This window comes from Oncorhynchus tshawytscha, linkage group LG24 (assembly GCF_018296145.1).
Source record: "Oncorhynchus tshawytscha isolate Ot180627B linkage group LG24, Otsh_v2.0, whole genome shotgun sequence".
NCBI classification, from domain to species: domain Eukaryota; kingdom Metazoa; phylum Chordata; class Actinopteri; order Salmoniformes; family Salmonidae; genus Oncorhynchus; species Oncorhynchus tshawytscha.
In genome coordinates, this window is record NC_056452.1 from 4,512,194 (window position 1) to 4,526,105 (window position 13,912).

The 13,912-nt window shown below is 42.2% G+C and overlaps 1 protein-coding gene across 5 annotated transcripts in view; it reads right to left on the minus strand.

Annotated features, from left to right (window-relative positions):
* afap1l2 (actin filament associated protein 1-like 2) overlaps positions 1-13,912 on the minus strand; it is a 144,855-nt gene that overhangs the window by 64,394 nt on the left and 66,549 nt on the right. For all 5 annotated transcript variants that reach the window (XR_006079770.1, XM_024387086.2, XM_024387085.2 and 2 more), the window contains exons 5-6: positions 9,979-10,084; positions 5,342-5,556 (exon numbers count right to left, since the gene is read on the minus strand). Coding sequence is in view for 4 of the 5 variants with exons in the window: in XM_024387086.2 (XP_024242854.1) it covers positions 5,342-5,556; positions 9,979-10,084 (321 nt within the window). In the remaining variant the exon portion in view is untranslated. The remainder of the gene's footprint in view (positions 1-5,341; positions 5,557-9,978; positions 10,085-13,912) is intronic.

A 13,912-nucleotide genomic window follows, 5' to 3' on the forward strand; every position in this document is an offset into this window, starting at 1 on the left:
GGTAGGAAACAACATCCCCACTTTGCTGATCTTCAACACTGGAGCCCCACAAGGGTGCGCGCTCAGCCTCCTCATGTACTCCCTGTTCACCCATGACTGCATGGCCATGCACGCCTTCTACTCAATTATCAAGTTTGCAGACGACACAACAATAGTAGGCTTTAACACAAACAATAACGAGACAGGTGAGGAGGTCTGGAAAACAACCTCTCACTCAACGTCAAAAAAACAAAGGAGATGATCGTGGACCTCAGGAAAAAGCAGAGGGAGCACCCCCTATCCACATCGATGGGACAGCAGCGCAGAAGGTCGAACGTTTTAAGTTCCTCGGCATACACATCACGGACAAACTGAAATGGTCCACCCACATAGATAGTGTGGTGAAGAAAGCGCAACAGCGCCTCTTCAACCTCAGAAGGCTGAAGAAATTTGGCTTGTTACCTAAAACTCTTTTATAGATGCAGAATTGAGAGAATCCTGTCGGGCTGTATAACGGCCTGGTACGGCAACTGCACCGTCCACAACCGCAGGGCTCTCCAGAGGGTGGTGCGGTCTGCACAGCGCATCACCGGGGACAAACTACCAGCGCTTCAGGACACCTACAGCACCCGTTGTTACAGGAAAGCCAAAAAGATCATCAAAGACAACAACCACCTGAGCCACTGCCTGTTCATCCCGCTACTATCCAGAAGGCGAGGTCAGCACAGGTGCATCAAAGCTGGCACCGAGAGACTGAAAAATAGCTTCAAGGCCATCAGACTGTTAAACAGCTGTCACTAACACAGAGAGGATGCTGCCTACATACAGACTTGAAATCATTAGCCACTTTAATAAATAGATCACTAGTCACTTTAATAATGACACTTTAATAATGTTTACATATCTTGCATTACTCATCCCATATGTATATACTGTACTTTATACCATCTATTGTATCTTGCCTATGCCACTCGCTCATCCACCGCTTTACTTAGATTTGTGTGTATTGGGTAGTTGTTGTGGAATTGTTAGATTACTTGTTCACCTTTTTGGGATAGGGGGCAGCATTTTCACTTTTGGATGAATAGCGTGCCCAGAGTGAACCTCCTACTCTATCCCAGATGCTAATATATGCATATTATTATTAGTATTGGACAGAAAACACTCTGAAGTTTCTAAAACTGTTTGAATCATGTCTGTGAGTATAACAGAACTTATTTAGCAGGCGAAACCCCGAGGACAAACCATTTAACATTTTTTTTAGGTCACTCCCTTTTCAATGGCTTTTCATTGGGAATCCAGATTTCTAAGGGACCTTCTTGCAGTTCCTATCGCTTCCACTGTGTAATATTTGTGCTGTGCAGAAATTACCAGGCAGTAGACGGGAGTACAGCTAGTTTTCGTTTAGTCATAACCCCTCGTGCTCTACAGTTCCCGGCACCCTAGTGCGCATGTGCATTTCCTATTAGGTGTAGTAACGTAACACTGCCGTAATTCATTACTGCTTAGTAACAGCATAGTAACTAATATAAACAGATGTAGATCCCAGATACTACACACTGGATGTCAACAGTCTTTAGAAATTGGTTGAGGTTTCTCCTTTGTGTAATTAAGAAGTACGGCCATCTTGAACGAGGGTCACTTGAAGTGTACTGTTAGATAGAGGCGCGTGACCAGACAGCATGCTACAGTTTGTTTTACTCCTGTATTGAACACAGATCATCCAGTCTTCAATTTTATCGATTATTTACGTGCAAAAATAGCTAAAGTTGTATTACAAAAGTAGTTTATGTTTTGGCAAAGTTTTACAGGTAACTTTTGAGATATTTTGTAGTCACGTTGCTCAAGTTGGAACCAGTGTTTTTCTGGATCAAACGCGCCAAATAAATGGACATTTTGGATATATATATATCTGTAACGGTTTTCTTTAGGTGAAGTAGAGGCGGACCAAAATGCAGCGTGGTTGTTATTCATCGTACTTTAATAAAGAAACTGTACACGAATAGACTAACAACACAACAAACGTGCGAAAACCTAAAACAGTCCTATCTGGTGCAAAACACAGAGACAGGAACAATCACCCACAAACACACAGTGAAACCCAGGCTACCTAAATATGGTTCCCAATCAGAGACAATGACTAACACCTGCCTCTGATTGAGAACCATATCAGGCCAGACATAGAAATAGACAAACAAGACATCCAACATAGAATGGCCACTCAGATCACACCCTGACCAACCAAAACATAGAAACATACAAAGCAAACTATGGTCAGGGTGTGACAATATCAAAGGAATTAATCAAACAAAAGGACAATTTGTGATGTTTATGGGACATATTGGAGTGCCAACAAAAGAAGCTCGTCAAAGGTAAGGCATGAATTATATTTGTATCTCTGCGTTTTGTGTTGCGCCTGCAGGGTTGAAATATGCTTTCTCTCTTTGTTTACGGAGGTGCTATCCTCAGATAATAGCATTGTTTGCTTTCGTCGAAAAGCCTATTTGAAATCTGACATGTTGGCTGGATTCACAACAAGTGTAGCTTTAATTTGCAATCTTGCATGTGTGGTTTAATGAAAGTTTGATTTTTATAGTAATTGATTTGAATTTGGCGCTCTGCATTTTCCATGGCTTTTGTCCATGTGGGACTAGGTGGGAGAGGTTAAAAACATCCTAACGATTGATTCCATACATCGATTGACATGTTTCTAAAAGGACTGTAAACGGAACTTTTTGAGTTTGTGTCTGGATGAAGTGCCTGCGCCTCATGAAGATGGATTACTGGGCTGAACACGCTAACAACAAGTGGCTATTTGGACATAAATTATGGAACTTTATGGAACAAATCAGTAATTTATTGTCGAACTGGGATTCCTGGCAGTGCCTTCTGATAAAGATCATCAAAGGTAAGTGAATATTTATGGTGTTGTTTCAAACTTTGTTGATTCCAAAACGGCAGATATTCCTCTGGCTGTTTTGTGTTCTGAGCGCCGTTCTCAGATTATGCTTTTTCCGTAAAGTTTTTTTGAAATCTGACACAGCGGTTGCATTAAGGAGAAGTCTATCTTTAATTCTGTGAATAACACTAGTATCTTTTATCAATGTTTATTCTAAGTATTTCTTCCAAATTTCTTGGAATCAAAACATTACACGTAAGGCGCCAATGTAAACTGAGATTTTTGGATATAAATAGGCACATTATCGAACAAAACATGCATGTATTGTGTAACATGATGTCCTATGAGTGTCATCTGATGATCTTCAAAGGTTAGTGATTAATTTTATCTATATTTCTGATTTTTGTGACTCCTATCTTTGGCTGGAAAAATGGCTGTGTTTTTTCGACTTGGCGGTGATCTAACATATGTTGTGCTTTAACTGTAAAGCATTTTTTAAATCGGACACGATGGGTAGATTAACAAGATGTTTCTCTTTCATTTGCTGTATTGGGCTTATTAATGTGTGAAAGTTACATATTTCAAAAAAATATTTTAGAATTTCGCGCGCTGCCTTTTCAGCGGAATGTTGTCGAGTGGAACCCATGCGCTAGAAAGGTTAAATATTACTGCACTGTCGGAACTGGAAGCACAAGAATTTCGCTACACTCGCAATAACATCTGCTAACCATGTGTATGTGATTTGATTTGACAGTGAGGCAGCTTAACCCGCACCAAGCAAGGTGGGCCCTTTTCTTCAATAGATTCAACTTCACCGTCTCATATCGCCCAGCTTCAAAGAACATTAAAGCTGATGCTCCGTCCCATCTCCATGATTCGGGAGAGGTTCCTGTCCCAAGTGCAACCATCATTCCGCCCTTCTGAATCGTTGCCCCTGTGATTTGGGAGGTAGACGTGGACATCCGCCAGGCTCCGGAGTGGGAACCCACGCCTACTACCTGTCCTCTGGAGCGCACTTATGTCCCCACGGGGGTAAGGGATCGGCTGTTGACCTGGGCGCACACATCCTTCACCGCTTGACACCTAGGTATCACCCGCACCATTCAATCCATCTCCGCAAAATACTGGTGCCCCACCTTGGTGCAGAATATTGCCCACGGAGTGTGGTGTCAGGAAAATAACCTCACACTCAACATCAACAAAACTAAGGAGATGATTGTGGACTTCAGGAAACATCAGTGGAACATCGATGGAACAGTAGTGGAGAGGGTAGCAAGTTTTAAGTTCCTCGGCGTACACATCACAGACAAACTGAATTGGTCCACCCACACAGACAGCATCGTGAAGGCGGCGCAGCAGCGCCTCTTCAACCTCAGGAGGCTGAAGAAATTCGGCTTGTCACCAAAAGCACTCAAACTTCTACAGATGCAAAAACGAGAGCATCCTGTCGGGCTGTATCACCGCCTGGTACGGCAACTGCTCCGCCCACAACCGTAAGGCTCTCCAGAGGGTAGTGAGGTCTGCACAACGCATCACCGGGGGCAAACTACCTGCCCTCCAGGACACAAACTACCTGCCCTCCAGTTGGCTTGCTGTCCGCCGCCAGAAGGAGCAGGCGGACTGCCATCACAGTGAGGCTCCCGTGTTCTATACTGGAGCGTCTGTCTCTCCACCAGGAACCTCCCGTTTGCCCTGCCGGAAGCTGAGCCCTTCAAGGTCCTCCGGTGGGTCAACGAGGTAGCATATCGATTACAACACTCCATTAACTACCAGATCTCACCTTTGTTTCATGTTTCCCTCCTTTAATCACTTAGGGAAAAAACGGACTAAATGACCATATTAACATTTACATTTGAGTAATTTAGTAGATGCTCTTATCCAACACCTATACTTTCAAGGAAGTTAGGCCAATTTAGACAACAGCCCATGCCTATGACACCAAATTTTAATTATTGTTAATGATCCTCATGATCCTTAACGAGAGATAAATGGATGTTAAATAACCAGTATGTCCTGTCATTTCCTACATAGGAAATCACATTTTCTCAGAAATTAAGTTTCTGAACCCTGCACCTAAAATGACACTACATAAACAAATAGCTACCTCATGTCACTGTAGATAGTCTGTCAGGCACCATATTCTTACTAAAGAGAGGAGAGCACTTTCCATTTCAAAATTGGTTGTGTATATGTAAAAGTGGAGCTATTTTCACTATAGTGCCTACAAGTAGTATGTGAACGTTGTCCACCACACCCGATAAGGCACCTCACTTGACAAGAGTGTAATGTGGATGGTTTATGAGCATGGCTGTGTGGTTAGTGGCTATAGCTCTATGTCACCCTTGTTCTCCTTTTTTTTCTCCTCTCACAGTATTTCCGTGTGTGTGTGTGTGTGTGTGTGTGTGTGTGTGTGTGTGTGTGTGTGTGTGTGACAATCTAAACCGTCTAAGTCCTACAACCCACCAGGAAGCGATGTTCTCGAATGACACACAGCTGCTTGGCCCACTGGCCCAGCCACTTCTTCCTCCAGAGGAAGGCGCAGATGCGCACGTCCTTCATCAGCTCGATGGACGCCTCGGTGGACGGCCACTGGTGCTGCGCTGACAATGACGACTTCCCCTTGGTCACTTCCTCCTCATCGTAGGACTCATAGGAGCTGCTCACTGCCTCGCCGTCATCTGGGAGACACAGGGAAGGGGGTCAGAGGTGAGGTTAGGACAAGGAGGAAGTGGAAGACGATGAGGAGGATGAATTAATAAAATTCCAATTGGAAATGCGTGTGTGATGACTTTTCGTGATCCTGTTAAGTAGGCAATTAGTTCGCACAAGGAGGTGAGGACTACACACTCATCACAGAAAGGTATGAAAACATGCACAGTTGACCCCTCGCCCCCCAAGCCCACAAGCATGCACACACACACTCACACACACGCACACTGATAGGAGATAGGCAGGTACCCCATGTGATCACAGCATAGACCACATTGTCTGAGCTCTTTACTTGTGTCGATGCTCCCGAGGAGACCAAAAAAACCACATCTACAGGGAGAGGGATAAAGGAGAGAAAGAGGAAGGGAGAAGAGGACAAGAGTGCGGAAAATAAGACAGGGTTGCACTATCCCAATGCTATACAGTATAAAGGAAACTATGAAAAGACAAGAGCAACTTATATATAAGTACTTAAAAATTGGAATGAAATGTATTTGTTTTCTTGTATTATATATTTTATAGACCTGAAAAGCTTGGATGCATACCCTATCAGAATTAATAAGCTAGTAAACAGAAGCTAGGCTCAGTGAGACATTTTCTTTGTGGCCACATTAATACGTATAGTCAATTAATAACCTTTAACCTACCTGTATGAAAAGATGAGTGAGAATAACCGCACACAAACCAGCATGTGTATATGCACTCATGTCGAACAGTGTTTCCAAAGCGTAGCATTTACCAATAGTATAAATACTCATGTTGGAAACATGGCTTGCTAATTCTGATGTGTGAGTGAATAGATGATTTAATATGGAACCTCCAGTGCATTTCCTGTGACGTGAGAAGTGGCTACTGTTAAACTAGTGTCATGTTAAGTTGTGGTCAAACCAAACACACAGCCTTCTAAAGAACAAAGGAGACTTGACCTGAATTACAGGGTTAACTTTCAAAGCTGGGTTACACTTTTGTCGCTTTTTAAAATGTAACCTTCATTTAACCAGCGCATCTCGTTGAGATAAATAATCTGTCTGTCAAGAGAGACTAAAAAGTAATCTCCACAGTATAGTGACGGTAACACAGTAAAAAAACAAACACATCATTCAAAGCATAAAGTAATCTTCCGCTCACTGCCAGTGTGGGTGCAGGCTTTTGTTTGAATTAAACATGCTAACTGTCCACTTAAATGACCCGCAAATGTACTGTCTCTGTCCTACTTTCAACACACTAAAACTCCTTTCAGTGAAGCTGGCCGACCAGCATGGTCTAGCTGGTTATGTTGGTACGCCAGTATGGTCTGGCTGGTCAAGCTGATCTGACCATTATGGTCTAGCTGGTTTATCAGTGTGGCAGGGTAGCCTAGTGGTTAGAGTGTTGTACTAGTAACCGGAAGGTTGCAAGTTCAAACCCCCGAGCTGACAAGGTACAAATCTGTTGTTCTGCCCCTGAACAGGCAATTTACCCAACTGTTCCTAGGCCGTCATTGAAAATAAGAATTTGTTCTTAACTGACTTGCCTGGTTAAATAAAGGTTAAAAAAATAATAATAATACTGGCAGACCAGCCTTTGTTGTTTTCGCTGGTGACCAGCCATTGCTGTGTTTTTGACACTGGTGGCCAGCATAAGCTAAAGCAAAACCAGCATCAAGTCACATGCTGGCTTGCAATGTGATGTTTAATTCCTATAGGAATCGAGGATGAATGGATTTCCACAATCTGCATTCAGAATGACTGCCAGGGTTATAATGAATGAATGAATGAGACTACCTAAACTAACTTCTTCTTCTCTGGTATTATGGCAGTCCACAAACAAATGTAAAAGGTGCATGCCTCCACCTACTGTATAGGTGGCGGCAATCGGGAAAAAAACGAACATCATATACAAAACAAAAACTAAATAAAAACATCAGTCACAGTCCAAATCACATCCCTACACAGGTGCAAGGGCCTATGAGGATGGAACACTCAGACAGGATTCCTTGTAATGCCTCTGCTGTAAAAAAAAAAATCAGCCACACTCACAACAATGCCTATTTCCTCTGATTTCCTCTTTGTTTGCTTTGTGCAGTTTAGAACCAATGCAATAAAAGAGAAAGTCCACCTTTTTAACATGCAACATGTGAGGTTCCTGTTGGCGAGTAAGATTTACTGGTTCCTCTAATCCAACTACCATGCTTTCTTCAGTGTTACACCCTTATTTTACTCTTCTCAACGCCTCTGGATAGGAGACATGCTGGACAGCCCTTCCTCTTGCCACCTCGGTCTCCTTCTCCCTAACCGTGCTCTTAATGAATTTGGGCACACGCTCGCCATCACAATTGCAGCATTTCACCTCAACTGACATACAATACTTCTCCCATCTACATTTATTTATTTATTTCACCTTTATTTAACCAGGTAGGCCAGTTGAGAACAAGTTCTCGTTTACAACTGCGACTTGGCCAAGATAAAGCAAAGCAGTGCGACAAAAACAACAACATAGAGTTACATATAAATAAACGTACAGTCAATAACACTATAAGAAAATCTATGTACAGTGTGTGCAAATGTAGAAGAGCAGGGAGGTAAGACAATGAATAGGCCAAGTAGAGATAATGGGGTGCAAAAGAGCAAGAAGATAAATAACAATATGGGGAAGAGGTAGTTGGGTGTGCTATTTACAGTGTGCAGGTACAGTGATCGGTAAGCTGCTCTGACAGCTGATGCTTAAAGTTTGATTGAGAGATATAAATCTCCAACTTCAGTGATTTTTGCAATTCGTTCCAGCCATTGGCATTAAAGAACTGGAAGGAAAGGCAAAGACTTATAGATGACCTGGAGCCAGTGGGTTTGGTGAACATGTAGCGAGGGCCAGCCAACGAAAGCATACAGGTGGCAGTGGTGGGTAGTATATGGGGCTTTGGTGACAAAACGGATGGCACGATGGCACATCCAGTTTGCGGAGTAGAGTGTTGGAGACTATTTTGTAAATGACATCGCCGAAGTCAAGGCTCGGTAGGATAGTCAGTTTTACGAGGGTATGTTTGGCAGCGTGAGTGAAGGAGTCTTTGTTGCGAAATAGGAAGCCGATTCTAGATTTAAATATTTTGCATTCACTTTTTCCTGAACCTAAATATTCTGCACCACCCGCAAATTCTGAAACATTGTCTACTCTGGAAAACATTTAAACTAATAGTAGGCCAACAAAACAGTGGTAGCCTGCACACTTCAATGCAAAAATATCAACAGTCTGTTCACCTGTTAAATTCTACTGTAATGTTATAAACTGCAATCACTGTCGAAAGCATGAAAATATGAAAATGTATGCACTCACTACTGTAAGTTGCTCTGGATAAGAGTGTCTGCTAAATGGACCCCCCCCCCCAAAAAAAATGGAGTACAATAAAGATTGCATCATCTGCGGATCTGTTGGGGAGGTATGCAAATTGCAATGTGTTTAGGATGTTGATGTGGGCCATGACCAGCCTTTCAAGGCATTTCATGGCTATAGATGTAGGGTGATAGGCAGGTTACCTTGGCCTTCTTGGGCACGGGACTATGGTGGTCTGCTTAAAACAAGTTTGTATTATAGACTGGGTAAGGGAAGTTGAAAATGTCAGTAAAGACTTGTCAGGTCAGCGCATGCTTTGAATATGCGTCTTGTCCGGAGGCGAATATTTGCATGTTATCTTAAACTTACATCGGCTACAGAGAGCAAGATCAAACAGTCGTCTGGAACAGCTGGTGCTCTCATACATGGTTCAGTGTCACTTGTCTCAAAGCTTGTCTGGTAAGCTTGAGTCGCTGGGCAGCTCACTGCTGGTTTTCCCTTTGTAATCCGTGAAAGTTTTCAAAGCCTGCCACATTCCTCTAGCGTCAGAGCCGGCGTAGTAGGATTTGATCTTAGTCCTGTATTAACGCTTTGCCTGTTTGATGGCTCGTCGGTGGTCGTAGCGGGATTTCGCATAAGGGTCCAGATTAGTGTTCCACTCCTTGAATAGCGGCAGATCTAGCCTTTAGCTCAGTGCAGATGTTGCCTGTAATCCATGGGTTCTGGTTGGGGTATGTACGTACAGCATGTACCGGTCACTGTGGGGACGACGACGTCAATGCACTTATTAATGAAGCCGTGACTTATGTGGTAAACTCCTCAATGTTATCGGATGAATCCCGGAATATATTCCAATCTGTGCTAGCGAAACATCCGGACAACTTCCATATTGAGCACGTCACTGGAACTTCCTGTTTGAGTTTTTGCTTGTAAGCAGGAAGATAGAGTTATGGTCTGATTTGCCAAAGGGAGGGTGAGGGAAGGCCCTGTGTGTGGAGTAAAGGTGATCTAGAGTTTTGTCTCTCTAGTTTGGTAAAAAGTCATTTAAGTTTCCCAGTAAAATCAGGGACAGGGCAGGAACTCACCGTTCATGGCTGAGTCATAGGGCTGGGCCTCCTCGTAATATCCCTCCTGAAACTCCAAGCAGGCCGGGGCCGAGGGCTGGAGGAAGGGCTCTCTCCCTACAATAACCTGCGAGAGAAGGAAAGGAGGAGGCAGAGAGACAGAAGGGTAGGAGGAGAGAGAGAGAGGTTTCTTCTATTTTCTCTTGTACTCTATCTCAGTGTTTCCCAAATTGGGTCCTTGGGTGCGCATTTTGTTTTTTTGCGCCAGCACTAGACAGCTGATTCAAATCATCAAAGATTGATGATGAGTTGGTTATTTGAGTCAGCTGTGTGGGGTGGGGGGTGTGGCGGGGGGGGAACCCTGTTTCTCCAGAAACCCTGCTCTATCTTACACAATTGAATTACACACACACACACATCCATGAAACATCTTTAAAATCTGGGGGTTCCCCTGATTGGTGATTGGTCGAAGCACCTGTCTCTCGACTTGGCTCTTCTTTCTGAGTAAAAGGGGGTAATTCCAATCCTCCTCTGACCTTAGCCTCTGCTTGGACTAGGATGGGAATTCCACATGTCTTTGCCTTGGGGAGGTAACACAGCACACAGCACAGGCTGGGCTACCTAGCTTTCCCAAATCAATCAAGCATTTCACCTCTATCCCCTCGGGTCCAGTCATCTACTATTCACACTGTTACAACATCCACTCAGGCAAGCGGTCTGCGGAGTTTCTCCACAACATCTACTGCTTGAAACATTTACTGCCTGGCAAAACTTCTCACTACACGAGGAAGAATATAAATTAAGAATTAAGCATTTCTACTACTTCTCAAGAAGACATTCCAATCTTCGGTCAAACCACATTGTTTGAAAGGTCCCAAACAGTCATTCTGATTCCAATTTAAAATAGCCTTTTGAGTGACTAAAATATCACACATACTATTTTTGGGGGATAGAAATGCCCCAAATTTGAGAAACATGTATTTTTCTCTCATGGCTAACAACAGGGACGTTTGAAAAGACAGGTTGAGTGGGTGGGGTGCTTATATTCATGTGCTCTCCTTAGCTGGCAGCTCTTTGAAACGCCTATTTCTGGAAACTTGAATGTAGTGAGCACTGTTGCAGTAAAATAATCTCAAACTAATGTTGCTGTTTTTAATCTTTGCTTTGCTGTAATAAAGGCTTTACACCTTTTTTGGTTTGTTAGAACAGCCTCCCTGGTATTATTTATAATTTATGTAGTGTTTACACTGTTCCAAATAGTCTGAAAAATGATATTTGTAATAATAACATAATTTTTTCTTGATGTCCTACTTATTGTTATTATTACCATTATTATTATTATAATAAGTAATGTTCTTATCATTAGTAGGCTTAGTATAGCAGCCTTCTATAACCACCATCGAGCTCTAGGCCTAGAAGCACATCCTGTTTAGTCTTAATACCGTAACTTTCTCAGGCCTATATTTCAATACTTTTATAGGAGACTGTATCAATCAATCATTAATTTGTTCATGTCATCACACAGAGTAATTCATGATTGAAATTAAATCAAGCATTTTAGTTTTAAAATAAAATAAAGCAAGCCTTGAATAATTACCTTAAACAAAACAAAAATGAATGTAACAAAAGGCTTGACAAAAAAAAGTTACAATAGACTCTCTGGTATGCTTGTACTTATTTAGTGTTGTTTACATTGTTCCAAACGGTCAGGAAAATTATATTACAATCTATACAGCACCTGTTTGGCACACATAATATGCACGCAGCTCCTTACCTTTTTTTAGTTACATTTATTCCACACATCTGTCTTTCCTTTTACCTCCTGAGCAACCTATAAATATTCCTGTTTTTAGTTTATTTGTCACGTCCTCTACATCCATTTTGCTGTCACATGTGTTACGGTGGTCAGAGTTTGTTATAACCAAAATATTAAATGTGATGACAATATGCTATAGGCACGACCTGCCTGCTCATTAGGCAGGATTAAATGGACACTTTTTACATCATGCGGTTTTCTCTAACCTAAATGGCGCTCAATCAAATAAAAAACAACATATCCTAAAACCAGTGGTCCAGCAGGCAAAGGCACTGCATCTCAGTGTAAGAGGCGTCACTACAGTCCCTGGTTCAAATCCAGGCTGTATCACATCCAGCCTTGATTGGGAGTCCCATAGGGAGGCGCACAATTGGCCCAGCGTCATCCAGGTTTGGCCCGGGTAGGCCATCATTGTAAATAAGAATTTGTTCTTAACTGACTTGCCCAGTTAAATCATTTTTTCTGTTGTCCAGGAATTTCACCCCATTGTCATGATTAGTGGTTTCAAGTAAAAAAAATTGAATAGCTGATCATAGAGAAAAAGAAAATACTTTGTATTTCCCGCTGTGTAAACACATTACAAATACGGGTAAATATGCCCGTGATAACTCCTGCTGATAACCAATGCTGGGATTGTAGGTTAAGGGCTCATAAGTAAGCATTTCACGGTAATGCTGGGATTGTAGGTTAAGGGCTCATAAGTAAGCATGTATTCGGCGCATGTGACAAATAAAATATGATTTGATAAAGTTGGGTAGCTGATATTCAGAGCTTAAATAGCCAAATCGATTAGACACAGGAATCAGGACTAATAAAGGCAAAGCAATGGCCTGTTTTACAAACAGTAGGCTTACCGCATAGATGGGCATTCATAAAATTCTATTTCAGGCAACACTGTAGGCTACACCTCAGTAAGCAAGGACCGACACCAACGCCTTTTGGATGTCTTTTTTTAGTGCCGTTCCGGACTTGATTTCCACAAAATTGTTTTTTAGTCCGGTCCGGACTAAATCTGAACCAATCATAGACTTCGATGTTTGGTCCAGATTTGGAGGGGTCCTGACCGGCTTGGATTTCAACGTCCACCGGCGTACATTTTTGGTCCGGTCCGGATTAAATCTGAACCAATCAGAGACGTTTGTTTGGTCTGGAACAGCCTTGATTTGGTCCAAACATAGACATCTATAAATTACTTACTTTCAACTTTCATACAGAACCAAAAATTTGTGTAAGTTTATCGATAGCCTAGCATAGCATTTTGTCCAGCTAGCAGCAGGTAACTTGGTCATGGAAATCAGAAAATCAATCAAATTAAATCGTTTACATTTGATGAGCTTCGGATGTTTTCACTCACGAGACTCCCAGTTAGATAGCAAATGTTCCTTTTTTCCAAAAATATTATTTTTGTAGGCGAAATAGCTCCGTTTGTTCTTCACGTTTGTCTGAGAAATCGCCTGGAAATTGCAGTCACGAAAACGGCAAAAAATATTCCAAATTAGCCCCATAATATCGACAGAAACATGGCAATCCTCAAGGTGTTTTTCAAATATCTATTCGATAATATATCCATCAGGACAATTCGTTTTTCAGTAGGACCGATTGGAGTAATGGCCATCTCTGTATTTTACGCGAGACTCTCTCTGGGAGCATCACTTGACCGTAGCCGCTTACGGGTATTCTTCAACATAAATGCGTAAAACTACATCACAATGCTGTAGACACCTTTGGGAATACGGAGAAAGAGTAATCTGGTTGATAGCCCATTCACTGCTCAATAGGGACTCATTGGAACGCAGCGCTTTCAAAACAGGAGGCACTTCCGGATTGGATTTTTCTCAGGCTTTTGCCTGCAACATCAGTTCTGTTATACTCACAGACAATATTTGTACAGTTTTGGAAACTTTAGAGTGTTTTCTATCCTAACCTGTCAATTATATGCATATTCTAGCATCTTGTCCTGACAAAATATCCCGTTTACTACGGGAACGTTTTTTTTTTCTCCAAAAATGAAAATACTGCCCCCGAGTCACAACAGGTTCCTAGGAAATCATTGTAAATAAGAATTTGTTCTTAACTGACTTGCTATGGCTTTAGAAGCTTCTGATAGGCTAATTGACATAATTTGAGTCCATTGGAGGT